Source organism: Balaenoptera physalus (genome assembly GCF_965194825.1).
Source record: "Balaenoptera physalus genome assembly, chromosome: 6".
NCBI classification, from domain to species: Eukaryota; Metazoa; Chordata; class Mammalia; order Artiodactyla; family Balaenopteridae; genus Balaenoptera; species Balaenoptera physalus.
Genome location: NC_138885.1, coordinates 79606613 through 79619786, shown reverse-complemented (window position 1 = coordinate 79619786; position 13174 = coordinate 79606613). Strand labels below are relative to the sequence as shown.

The window sequence follows — 13174 nt, the reverse complement described above, 5'->3', positions numbered from 1 at the left end:
CTTATGTTGCCATATCTCTTCTGCTTCCTTTCTTCTGCTGTATCACTCTGACTGACCTTCCTCTTCTACTTTGAAGAGCTTAGTTTAGGCCTACCAGGATAATTCATGATAATCTAGGATAATCTTCCTATTTTAAGGTCCATAACCTTAAAATTGCAGATTCTGGGGATTAGGTATGGAAATTTTCGGAGGCTCATTATTCTGCCTACCACAGGATTCTTCTGTCTATCCCACTGGTTCTCAAATTTAGCTGTATATTCCTGTATCACCTAGGAAACTTTATAAAATGCTTATCCCTGGGCAACAGTCAAGATGAATTGAATCTGAATTTCTTGGACTACAATCCAGGCAATGACTTTTTTAAGGTATCAGAAAATTTTAATATGTTTGAGAGGGTTGAGAACATCCCAGAACACCAGGTTTCTTCAACTTGATTAAATTCATTTTGTAAGTAACCTACTCAAAACATACTTTATATACCCTCTTTATGCCCCCACTTTGCTAGGGTTTGGAGTCACAGAGATTAATATGATGCATGTCCTATTCTTCCTGTGCTCACAATCTAGAGGCACAAACAGTACAAAGGAATAATTACAACAGTACATGAAATGTTTTAAAATAGGATATTTGAATAACTTGCTCTGGGAGTTCTCAGATATTAATTATGCCTGAGAACATTGTGGATTATTTTGCTTGATTTATACTTAATAGTACTTTTTAAATAGTCTGGCTAGTACCTAGAGACAGAGGAATATAAGTGTGTACAGGTTTCAACATGGCCAAATGATGATGATGTACTTACATTGTGCTTTCCAAAATTTAACGGCCATGAATTTCCTCAGGTGCTTTCAAAAAGTGCAGATTCCAAAGTTCTGAAGGTTCTGATGAAGAGGTTCTGTTGTGGGCCCTAGACATTCTCACGTGTTCAGCAAGTTCTGGTGGTGATTCTGATACAGGTGATCCATTAACCCACACTCTGTGGAATTCTGGTTTATGTTACAACAGTAATTTAGTAACTGTTCATTAAATAATGAAAACCCCAAGCCATATTATAAAAAAGGACTTACAGTTTGATTTTCTTATATCAGTAACAGATCTTCAGGAAAGAGAAGTCTATATATATTTTAATTTTCTTACTGCTTCATGGATTGAAAGTGTTAGGAATGTTCCAGGTCAGGATGGGGGTGGGGAATTAAAACCTTATACTGGAATTTCTTTCTCAAAGACTCTAGTGGAAGTAAAGACAGTAATTTGCAAGAATCATTCTAGCACAAAGACTTATGTTTTGCCAAAAAATAAGCAGTGAGGAGAGAATAACAGGTAACCAGGTCTTGTAGTTTGATACATTTTTTAGCGGAACAATCTGTTCCACATAGTGTAAAATGACAGAAAGAAGTTTGCATTTGTCATAGACGTGTAGAATATTGGGATTGAACAGTGCTTTTTCCTTGTTTTGATTCAGGAGAAATGTAGCTTGTTTAATATGCCATAAAGGAAGGCATGTACCTAGATAGGAAACAGCCTCACTTTGCTCACACAAAGGTTCAGGATACTTAATGGCAAATTAGATATGTGTGGGAAATGCTTCTGTTAGCCAACTTTATAGTGACTGGATAAATAAAAGGAGGAGAGAATATAGCTTAGGGCCTCTGAAAATCCAAGATATTTTGGAAATGCAGGAGTGGAAAACAAAAATTAGGGTTTTTTTCTTAATCTTGGAGTAAACATACACTTTTAATATTAGGGTTAGGTGACTCAACTAAAAATAAGAATTATTATTAAGAAAAATAAATTAATGGAAAGTGTGTATATGTATAATAAAAATCTGAGAAAATAAGAAGCGGGTTTGAAAGGCACTGGATATATGCTTTTATGTTCTGGTAAATTAGTATTGATTAAGTCACACTAATCTATTATGTTTATGTAGAATAAAACATGTTTTTACACTGAAGTAAGCCAAGAAGACTTTGTGGACTTGGAAGCGTAGAACTGTTTAAAAAAATGTAGAACTGTCTTGGGTTGCAGATCTACTGAAATTTTAAGAAATGAACCCAGAATGATGCTACATAAAGCCTTGAGTGACTAGGAAGCTATATTTCAAAAGTTATTTGAGGTCTCAAGTCAAAGTTCTTTCTGTGATGATATCAATCATTTTAATTTTATTTTGGTGATTCTTTGGTCAAGAAGCTTGTAGACTATTTATAAGCTATTTTTTATTCCATGTGTACAGTAAAGATAGTTATTTTGTTTCTAGTAGTAGAACCAAATCTTCCACTTTAATTTTGAAGTGTGATAATAAAATGGTATTTATAGGATCCATGAGGCTAACAGAAAGAGAAAATGCCTGTAACTACTACTAGTACCACTGTGATTACAGATTCACTTAAGAGTTTAAATTAGAGCTTTCTCAGTTTTGAAGAAGTGCTTTTCCCATTAAACAAACCTAAGCTCACTTGGAAAAATCCACTACCAGATTTAGTCATTTAACTTGACCTCCTTTAATTATGTACTTGATCTCTCCTCCAAATTGAATGGGAGCTACTATATATTTCACCAGGCAACATGCAACTCAGTTGTCAGTAAATAGTTTAACTAGATCTGAGAAATTTACAATGATTTACTTAACAGCTTAGGTCAATTGATATCAAGTGACCTTCAGCAAAGATAAATTTGGAATAAGCTAAACATAGAAGAGAGAACCACTTGCTGAATGAACATATGAGAGGCTGTATACAAAGAACCAATAAGCTAAACCTAGGAGTACAATTGAACATACTTCTCCTGGTAATAATCATGACATTACACCTACCAATATGAGGCCCAATCTAAACTGACCTTCATATGTATCTGCAATGGCATTATCTATATGCCCAGTCATGATCCCTCCATTATTGGCCTAGGGAGCTCTTGGTGAAAGGGGTGATTCTTCCGTAACTACCACTCACCATATGTGTCTGCTGGTAGGGAAATTTGATGAGTCCTTTGTAGAGTAGATGCCTCAAGCAAATTGGATCACCACATGAAATGGACATTGCTAGATCTAATGGAGAGTACAGGTGTCCACCATGTTTTTGAAAGACTGCCACCCAAACTTGCTGCCGCATCCTTGATAAAACCAGAGATCATGAACCTGCCCCCTTGGTTAGGAGTGCTACAAGTTTACACAGTGCAGAATACAATCTTGTCCCTAATAGCCCATTTTCCAGATCACTAGGGAATAGGGTAAAGAAAGAAAGCTGTAAAACTGGAATTACTTGCACTGATCAATATTTTGTGAGTTGAATAAAGTCCTCTTAATTATTGGTGCCAGGATGATCTATTGCATGCTAAGAGATATTTCACTAAGATACTTTTTGGAATTCTGATTTTGAAACCCATTAGATAAGCAGCAAAAATAACTGCTATTGTTGCATGAACTGTTTTTCAAATATGTTGGATATAGGAAAACTTCAAACATGTTTTTTAAGGCACTTTTTCCTTCAATTTTTGAGCCTATGTACACATGGAAGGTAATTTAATCTTGACTCATGTAAATCATCAAAACATTGCTTCATAAAAACCTATCTGATTTCCAAATAAAACAATATCAATATTTCTTTACATTCCTGTTTGTAAATCTATGTTTTATATATATTTAATACAGAAAAATGTGGACGACTAATGTTTTAAATTTGGCTTAAGCTTTATGACTTCCAAAGACAGTACAGTAAACTACTGTTTATTCAATATCCAAACGACCACAGAACTCACAAACTGAATAAAGGACTTTATTCTGTAGGAAAGTAAACATGCTGATATAAGAACTTTTTTCCCCAATTTTCAGTGTCAGGGTAGATTCAAACACTACTTAAAGTCTTCTAATAGAAGAAATGACAGTTCACTAATAGTTATGATTAGTGTTCCTGATTGTAAGTTTAAAATCCTAAAGGACTTTATTGTTTCATTTATTTATTTATTTATTTATTCATTGATTTATACAGCAAATGTAAATTAACTGCCAGAGAGAAAGGATACAAAGATCAATCAGGTATGGTTTCTGCCTGTGAGACACCACACAAGCTAGGGAAATAGATATAAGTAACTAAGATTAACACATTCCAATAAATATTAGATAAAATTATTCAAAGGAAGTTTAAACTACAGTTTAATTTAAAAGTCCATTTATCATACTCTAGTTCTTTGAAATTTACTTAGTAAAAGATTCAGTTAATTGCTAGTGTTTTGACCATCCTGAATAAATGAAAATTGACGTTAAGTTTTTCCATATAATGGAAAACAACAAATATTTGTGACAAAACTCAAATATATTGTAAGCAAAACAGATTTTTAAAAATTGGAATAGCTTGGGGCTTCCCTGGTGGCGCAGTGGTTGGGAGTCTGCCTGCCAATGCGGGGGACACGGGTTCGAGCCCTGGTCTGGGAAGATCCCACATGCCGTGGAGCAACTAGGCCCGTGAGCCACAATTACTGAGCCTGCGCATCTGGAGCCTGTGCTCCGGAACAAGAGAGGCCGCGATAATGAGAGGCCCGCGCACCGCGATGAAGAGTGGCCCCCACTTGCCACAACTAGAGAAAGCCCTCGCACAGAAACGAAGACCCAACACAGCCATAAATAAATAAATAAATAAATAAAAATTGTATAACTTAAAAAAAAAAAATTGGAATAGCTTAATAAAAATATCATTTTTCTAGTGGCATTTTCTTTGAAATTTTAAATTTATTATGGAAATGATTTTGGCTCATTGAAATAATATTAAATTATTATATCAATATTTCAGGTCATGACCCTGGATTTAAGAAATTTTTCAAGACAGTTTTGAGTATAATCCAAGAGAAAATGTGATTTGAGTCTGGAGACAACTGTGAATGTAAGTATTGGAAAATTAGATTTTTCTCATTGTTCCATGCAATAAAAACTAAAATATCAACTGATTAATTTTTGAATTGCAAAAACCTTGATTCATTGTTTTCTCTCTATTACAACATGATTTTTTACATCTAGAATTAATGGAATTCTTCCTATTTTTTTTTTTTTTTTTGGTTGTATTTTTTAAAGATCAGCTAATAATAAAAGCCCAGTGTAGCTGATTGAAGAGAACACATTATTTGGAAGATTGCTACAATAAAAAGAAAAGTTTCTTCTAGGTAAGTCATTGATGAGGGCAAGCAATGGCATAGATTCTGTGTGCTAGTTAATGGCATGCTCTCATTGCATGTGATAATGCAAATGCTAAGTAAAATGAGGGAAAGTTTTTTATAATTCTTATTCTAACATTTGCCGTATAATAAAAATCATGACATGTTTCCTAACAAAATCAAATCTAAGTTCATAGTCCACTGGCAAATATCTATTGATTAGATTTTTATCTCCTTTGAAAAATATTTTTTACTCATTCAGTTAAATAAATACTATATTTTATGACTAAACCATGGTCATTTATATTTCATAAAAATACTGCCAGAGTATGTTGATCATGGAACTTATAGGGAGTAAGCATTATACATGTTACTACTGCAATGTTTGTCTCTTAGAATTAAGAAGTTAGCAGAGAACTGTATCTATCATTAGATATACTCAACAGAAATAATTTTATTTGGTATTGCCCATCTCCTGTAAACTTATTTTAATAATATAGATGACTTAGGGAATCTTTTATTTTTTGATTAACAAAATTGAATGCTGCAGTGAAGAATAATTTCTATTAAATCATAAGGCCATTTTTATGACTTATGGATGTTAACTCTCAAGAAATTGTCCGAAATACAAATTTTTCCCTTAAATTGTTGAAGAGTCATAAAATTAAAAATAAGATTAATACTTATCAGAAATAAAGGTAAGCTTTATAGTAAAATATGCTATCAAAATTTGTGCTTTTATGTTCTCGTGAAACTCTTTACTTTGTACTTTTTATCCCAATTTTGGTAAAGGTAAAGAAAGTGAGATGTTTTCTAATTACTTAAAAATATATCTGGGGGGGCTTCCCTGGTGGCGCAGTGGTTGGGAATCTGCCTGCCTATGAAGGGGACACGGGTTCGAGCCCTGGCCTGGGAAGATCCCACATGCCGCAGAGCGGCTAGGCCCGTGAGCCACAACTACTGAGCCTGCGTGTCTGGAGCCTGTGCTCCGCAACAAGACAGGCCACAATAGTGAGAGGCCCGCGCACCGCGATGAAGAGTGGCCCCCGCTTGCCACAACTAGAGAAAGCCCTCGCACAGAAATGAAGCCCCAACACAGCCAAAAATAAATAAATAAATAAATAAAATTCAGAACAGATAATTATGGGGACATGAAGAAAAACTGCATATGGTACTTTCTTTGCCCCTATCAGCACTGACTTGGTTATGGGGCTGCTTAGGTTGCCAATAAATATTTATTAAAAAAAAAAAAAAAATATATATATATATATATATATATCTATATATATATATATCTGTAAGAGGCTTTCCTGCTTGGAAGGCTAATTAAGTTAAATTAAAATGTATTTAATTAAGCTCTTTAGTACTTTAAGCCACGATGCTCTTAACATTTGTAATATGTAAGACTATTAATCAAATCCTTAAAGCAAAATTATTGTGTAGTTTTAAAAATTTTTCCATTGAGAGCCATCTGTCTTTATTTCATAAATATTGCTAAATTATATTTCTTTTATTTTCATTGCAGTTTGATTTATATTATATAGCATATTTCATCTTGGCTTTAATGATGGAGAAAAAGTGTATCCTGTATTTTCTGTTTCTCTTGCCTTTTTTTATGGTAAGCATAAATTTCTCTAATGTATCTCCCTATCTATGATTATTTCTGTTTTAACTTCCAACATACCCATAATTGATAAAGTCTAATAACAAAAATACATGTAGTTATTGGATGCATAAATTAAGTACATTTTATATTAAGTACATTTTTATATCTATTTTATATATTTTTATATCACAGCAATCATTTGTTTCCCTTCAGTGTACCTTTTTAGGCTTTTAGTCCTGTAGCAGGCACCACAGTATGATGGTGCAGTGTGGGTGGAGGGATGGTGCACACAAATGTGCGGACGCCAGAGAAAAGCCATTACCAGAGTTTGAAAGAAAAATGGAATGGCTCTATATTACAGTCGTACATAATAGATGAAATATTTTCAATCAGACCTGCTGATTCTGAGTTAGATCTATTAAAAAAGCAATTCCAACCTGTTGATTTTTCTCCCATTCTGCCAACTGATTGATGCTAAGTTTGGGGCAGATGTGTATGTGAGTATGTGCACTCCTGCATGCCTCTGCATGTATATGCAGGGGACGTGGGGCTGGAGGTGGAGGGTAGACTAAGGATGACTAAAAAGCAATTGCTGTACTTGAGGGGTCATAGGTCATAGACATTGAATTTTAGTTTTATTTACAGAAATTTTTGTTCCTATTTTTCTCTGTTTCACATTAAAACAGTGACTATACTCTTATTATATGTATGAGAAACTCAGAGACATAACCTCACCTAATTCTGTGCCAGCAAATAATTTTCTTGTGGTGTTTCCAAGTAAACCCCACAAAGATTCAAACAAAGAAACTCAAGAAAAATATAGAAAACCTAAACGGGAAAAAAGCACAACTACTTTCCTGTCAGCATTTGTATTTAAAAACATTCTCAAGTCTAGGAGCAGTCCAAATTCTGCACTTCTTAGATGTTATCTTAAGTAAACAGACTGAAATTCAAGAAACAGGATTCCTGTTTCTTCAGCTCCCACCCTCCACTGAGCATGCCAATGAGCTGCACTGGCCAAAGCTGGTTCCCTGTAGGTAGTTCTGTAACAGATTACCAATCTGATTATTGTAATTTAAGGAATTGTGACCGTTTCTCTTGAATTCATTCAGACGACGTGCAAACTTGAGTTTTTAAGTAAGAATAAAAATGATATTGCTTTTATGCAATTCTATAAACTGAGAACAGGAGGAAAGAATTTTTCTTGATGTTATAAATTTCCATTTATTACTTGTGCAGCACAACAGCTGCATAAATCTTGATTAAGAGATTAAAACCAATCAAAGAATAAAAAAGTTAATGTTAAATGGTGGTGAGGTAATGGTGAAACTTGAGTGGTGCCACACACTGAGGGACTTTTACTATTTATTTTAAATTTAAATTAAATTCAACTTCCTCTAGAGAATAGAAAATCAAAAGTAAGGAAACAAAATAGCAGTAGAAAGATAACTGTTTATGGAAAATAATTAATAGGAATTATGCAAAAGCAAAGAAGAAATAAGGTTGAAGAAAGGTTTATACAGGCTTCATGCTACAAAACAGGAAAAAAAAAGTCATGTAGAAATTAAAGTATAAGTGAAGCTTAAAATAAAGCTACTAAAGTGGAAGAATATAAATATATACCTTGCCTAAAACCTTTATTGATGTGCATACAATAAAAATTCTGTTTATGAACATCATAAATAACTTGCCATTATTTTGATTATCAAAATGTAATTATAAAAATGGCAACAATTTTAAGCATTTACCATGTGCCAGGTACTTCTCCTCTGTTATCTTGATACTATTTTGTCCCATTTTACAATAAGAAAGCAGAAGTTTTGGTGGTGGTAGAGGGGGTGGTTAAATATCTTGTCTACACTCCCAGGTCAAAAAGTAGAGGTGAATTTTGAATACAGCTGTCTGCATTCCAGATACATGGCCTGGAGCTAGCTGGCTCCCACAGTCTTCTGAGACGGAACTGTGGGCTGTGCTGCTCACTGGGGCCATTGGCAACTCTTGGTGGTGGTTTGAAATTGGACATGGTAGGGATATTTACACCATGGAAACTGGCAAACACTACAAGTCAGGAACTTCCCCCCAGAGCCTACTGACCCTGCAGTACATCACTGCACTTACTGTTTTCCAATGTGACAGACTGCCTCTCACAGACGTTCTCACAATTCTGAAGTTTTATTTTCTTTAATCCCTTAGATTCTTGTCATAGCAGAATCAGAAGAAGAGAACCCTGCTGACTTAATTCAGTTGGGTGTTACTAGAAATAAAATCATGACGGCTCAATATGAATGTTACCAAAAAATTATGCAAGACCCTGTTCAACAAACAGAAGGTAAACATGACTAATTTTAAATGCATTTAATATATTTTTGAAAGAAAACTACCCCATTACATTATTAAGGGTCCCTTAGGTTCATTCTTAAAAATGGGTTAATTGCTAGTTTTTATGGTATATGTGCAGTTTTAGTTATTTGCTTATGAAGAACATTTTATGATGCAATTATCTTGCCTCTTTTTAAAAATTCTAATAAAAATATGTGCGACAGGGATATTTTTAGTAACTTTTTTTATGGTATAAAGATATTTAAAATATCAAATAAGTATGTGTCTTGGATTAAATCAGTGACAGTTGATCTTCAGTTTATGTGATTTGTATGTCTTTTTTTTCAAAAGCTCCTTGATAGTAGTTTAATAAAATGACAAATACTTTTTTTTTTTTTGCACATAACATACTTTGTATGATACATTTGGTAGCAAAGCTAATGAAATCTAAGAGCTTCTGTTTCCATTAAGATATTTTTAAGGAACTTTTGAAACATTTATTGAGGGCCTACTAAGTGCCGTATATATGCTTCAATTCTGAGAAGGACAAGTAGAGTTGCCAAATTTAGCAAAAGCAGAAACAAGTCCTGTATTTTACCTGGCAACCCTAAAGGCAGAGTTATGTTCAAAATGTAAAATGCAACACTCATAGTGAAACAAAGCAAAATGTGAAGACTTCAGGTATTTTTAAATCTTTAAACCATCAGTGGAAACAATGAATTTAAATTTGGGGGAAAATATTTGATAGTATAAAATACAATGTTTGTTATATACATGAAATGTTAAAAGTAGGTTATTATTAGTATTTGTAACTGTCAAAATGAACTTGCTTGTGAGAAAGAGAAAAAAAGCAATTTTTCCACATTGGTCAACTCTTGGAACCTTAATCTAACTGAACAATATAATTTGTTCATCTTCGGAGAAGTAGTTAGATATATTTGCCCAAATATTTTTATTACAATATATATCCAGTTAAAACATGCCTTTAAAATATGCCAGACAACGACAAGCTATCTGATATTAGCTCAATAGGGATTGAATTATCAAGAATTAAAATTTGTATACAAATTCTTTGTTAACTGACCTGGCTTCTCACTTTATTCCATTAAAATCTAAGTGTTATTAGTTTAAAATTTTTGAATTAACACCTTCCAAATCATCTAGATATGTGTGAAAGCTAGCTTCAAATCTAATTGTTGAACAATAGGATATATTTATGAGGGTTTTATAATAAAATAATTTTGTGATAAAATAAGTTCAAGATCACTGCATAATAAATCTTCCTCTTGGAGAGTCATAATACACTTTGTAATTTTAAATACTCTAGAAAATCTTGTTATAAAGAAATGTTTATTTTAACTTTGTGTTCTCCAAATCTATTTGATTACATAATATTTTAGTGGAATACCTACTCATGTCTCACTCAAATGCCATACAACACAGTTGGAAAAATTCTAGATGTGGCAATCTATCATGCAGCCAGTGTTGTGGAATCTTTTGGAGCAGTATAAGGACTTGTTTGTGAGGCTTTCTAAAACGGTATCAGGAAATTTTTCTCTGATAGGCCACAAAATGCATTTTATTTAGTAATATGTGGATGCAAGCTATTTATATAAGAGTTTGAAAATCACAGGGGGGAAAACAGACTATCTGAGGCTTTTTTTTTTTAACTAGAATTATTTAGATTTTCAGGCCAATAGAACTTTTTCTACTTCCGTGAAGCCTAGATTGATTCTGAGATTGCTGTACAAATCTGTTAATAATAATAAACATCTCATGCAACATTCACGTTTCTATCTATGTGTGCTTACCTAACAAGGCGGAAAATTACTCTCTTTGATTACAGACTGTTATAACTTTGGAACATTTTGGTCATTTTATTTCTCTATGTCTTTTAAAAACTTTACATTTTTTCATGTAAGAGGTTCTTTCTCTTAATGTTGGTAAGAAAAGAATGAGAGATTAAACACTCTACTTCATTTGAAAAGAAAAGGAAGGAAAGTAAGAGCTAGAATTTGGTGGAGGGACCTAAATAAGTATGTGTCAGGGCTAATGTGGTGAAACAGGAAATATTGGAATGTTCATCTGTTCACTTCAGAAAATACTATAACTTGCCCTAAGAATACAGTTTCTAAAATAAAACACGTTTTCAATTTCCCATATTTTTTGAATTTCAAGCATAGGGACACTAATTAACCACTACTTTATGGTTAAGAAAACCAGCAAAGACCATGTGATTTATTAAATAAATAGCTACCTTTGAGAATTAGAATTAAAGCTAAACCTCATATATTTTTTAGATATTTCTAAATTTAACAATCAGTTATTCTAATAATTACTTTGTGAATAATCCAAGTAATTGTTATAAAGATTTTATATGATGTCTTCATTTTCAGTAGACAGGCTTTATTCCATGTCAGTGTGAGTCTACCATTAAGACTTTATGTCTTTCTATATAACTAGAGGGAGTTAGTAAGCCCTAATTTCTACTCTCCCCTTAAGGCATTTATTGCAACAGAACCTGGGATGGATGGCTGTGCTGGAATGATGTTGCTGCAGGAACGGAATCAATGCAGCACTGCCCAGATTACTTTCAGGACTTTGATCCTTCAGGTAAAAGCAGAAATTTATATACAAATCTCCTTGACATCTATTTAATAAACCCTAGGTTAACTAAATTACTGTTCCCTTTTTTCCTTTTTAATTTTAAAGAAAAAGTTACAAAAATCTGTGACCAAGATGGAAACTGGTTTAGACATCCAGCAAGCAACAGAACATGGACAAATTATACCCAATGTAATGTTAACACACATGAGAAAGTGAAGGTAAGTAATAATTATAAATTCAGATTTAATTTACACTATTTTAAAAGTTAGTTGCCGATACAATACTGGAGAAAATTTAGCTGGTGTTCATTCCATTGTAAAGCCTTTTCATCATAAAAACAATGAACAAAAATATCTTCGTAGAAATAATTATTGATTTGGTCATTATACCGAGGAAGCAATCCTGCTAGGTAATTCAGTGTCTCAGTATTGGAGTTTAGAATTTTCCAAAGTAAACATACTTTAAAAATGTAAGAAAAAAGAACATTTTCATCTGTGGTGGAATTCCTATAATTACGGTCAGGAATTGTGCTCAAGTAAACAAGATAAGCCCAGCGGGGTTTACACAGTTCCCTCAGCGGAAGGCTTTCATTCTGACTGGCTAATAGGTCACCCTCACTGGCATTCCCACTTTTAACATCATACAGTAAAGTCAAGGTTAGTCACAGTTTGTCACAACAATAAAGCTTCGATACAAAGTGCCTGCATATATTTGCACGTGTGTGTATATTGAGGCAGTTTGTCACAGTGATTAAAACTGAGTTCTGATTTCTGACTTCCTGTTTCTGCTCCTTACCAGCTGTGACCTTGGGCAAGCTGTAACCTCTCTCTGCCTCAGTCCCCTCCTGTGTAAATGAGGATACTAAACCCATCCACAAGGTTTTCATAAGAATTGCCTTAATACAAGGAAAATATTTAGAAAACTAACAAGCCTATAGTAAGCATTTGATAACTGCCAGCTATCATAATTATAAATCATGTATTCTTTACTTATTCAGAGAAGGGTTTGAAGAGAATTATAAAAATACACAATAAAATGGTAAGTTACAATAGAATAAAGACAAAAATCAGAGAAAAAGTCAAAACCAAGATAAAAAATTTATTTGTACAGATCAGAGGTGCCTATAAATTACTGTTTTGAGACTTGTTTTGGAGCCTCAAATTTGTCAAAGGAAAAAAAAAAACCCAGTTAGGAAAGAAAGCCTTATCTGGCATTTAAGTCTAAACAAACAAACAAAAATCATTGATTTAAGGTGCACAAACTGATAGAGTGAAAATTGTCAATGTCTTCCGAAATGATAAATGTTGGTTTTCATATTTTATACAACGTAGATCAAGAAATTTATTTCTTCATATGTTTAATATGTGACTTCTAATTTCTTAAATAAAAAGAGCAATTTATAAATTTTGATATCACCTGATAAATTTTCATAGATATTCTTCATTCCAGATGTATTCTAATACTCATTGGCTTGCAAACTAAATGGTAAGGCTATCAGATCACATG

The 13174-nt window shown here is 33.2% G+C and overlaps 1 protein-coding gene across 5 annotated transcripts in view; it reads left to right on the top strand.

Annotated features, from left to right (window-relative positions):
* CALCRL (calcitonin receptor like receptor) overlaps positions 1-13174 on the top strand; it is a 106792-nt gene that overhangs the window by 57265 nt on the left and 36353 nt on the right. For 2 of the 5 annotated variants that reach the window (XM_082466760.1, XM_082466759.1), the window contains 7 exons: positions 843-956; positions 4779-4868; positions 5057-5145; positions 6662-6754; positions 8936-9071; positions 11564-11674; positions 11774-11886. In XM_082466760.1, coding sequence (XP_082322886.1) covers positions 6701-6754; positions 8936-9071; positions 11564-11674; positions 11774-11886 — 414 coding nt within the window. In that variant the 5' untranslated portion in view covers positions 843-956; positions 4779-4868; positions 5057-5145; positions 6662-6700. The remainder of the gene's footprint in view (positions 1-842; positions 957-4778; positions 4869-5056; positions 5146-6661; positions 6755-8935; positions 9072-11563; positions 11675-11773; positions 11887-13174) is intronic. The other 3 variants (XM_082466763.1, XM_082466761.1, XM_082466762.1) reach the window with 2 other exon arrangements.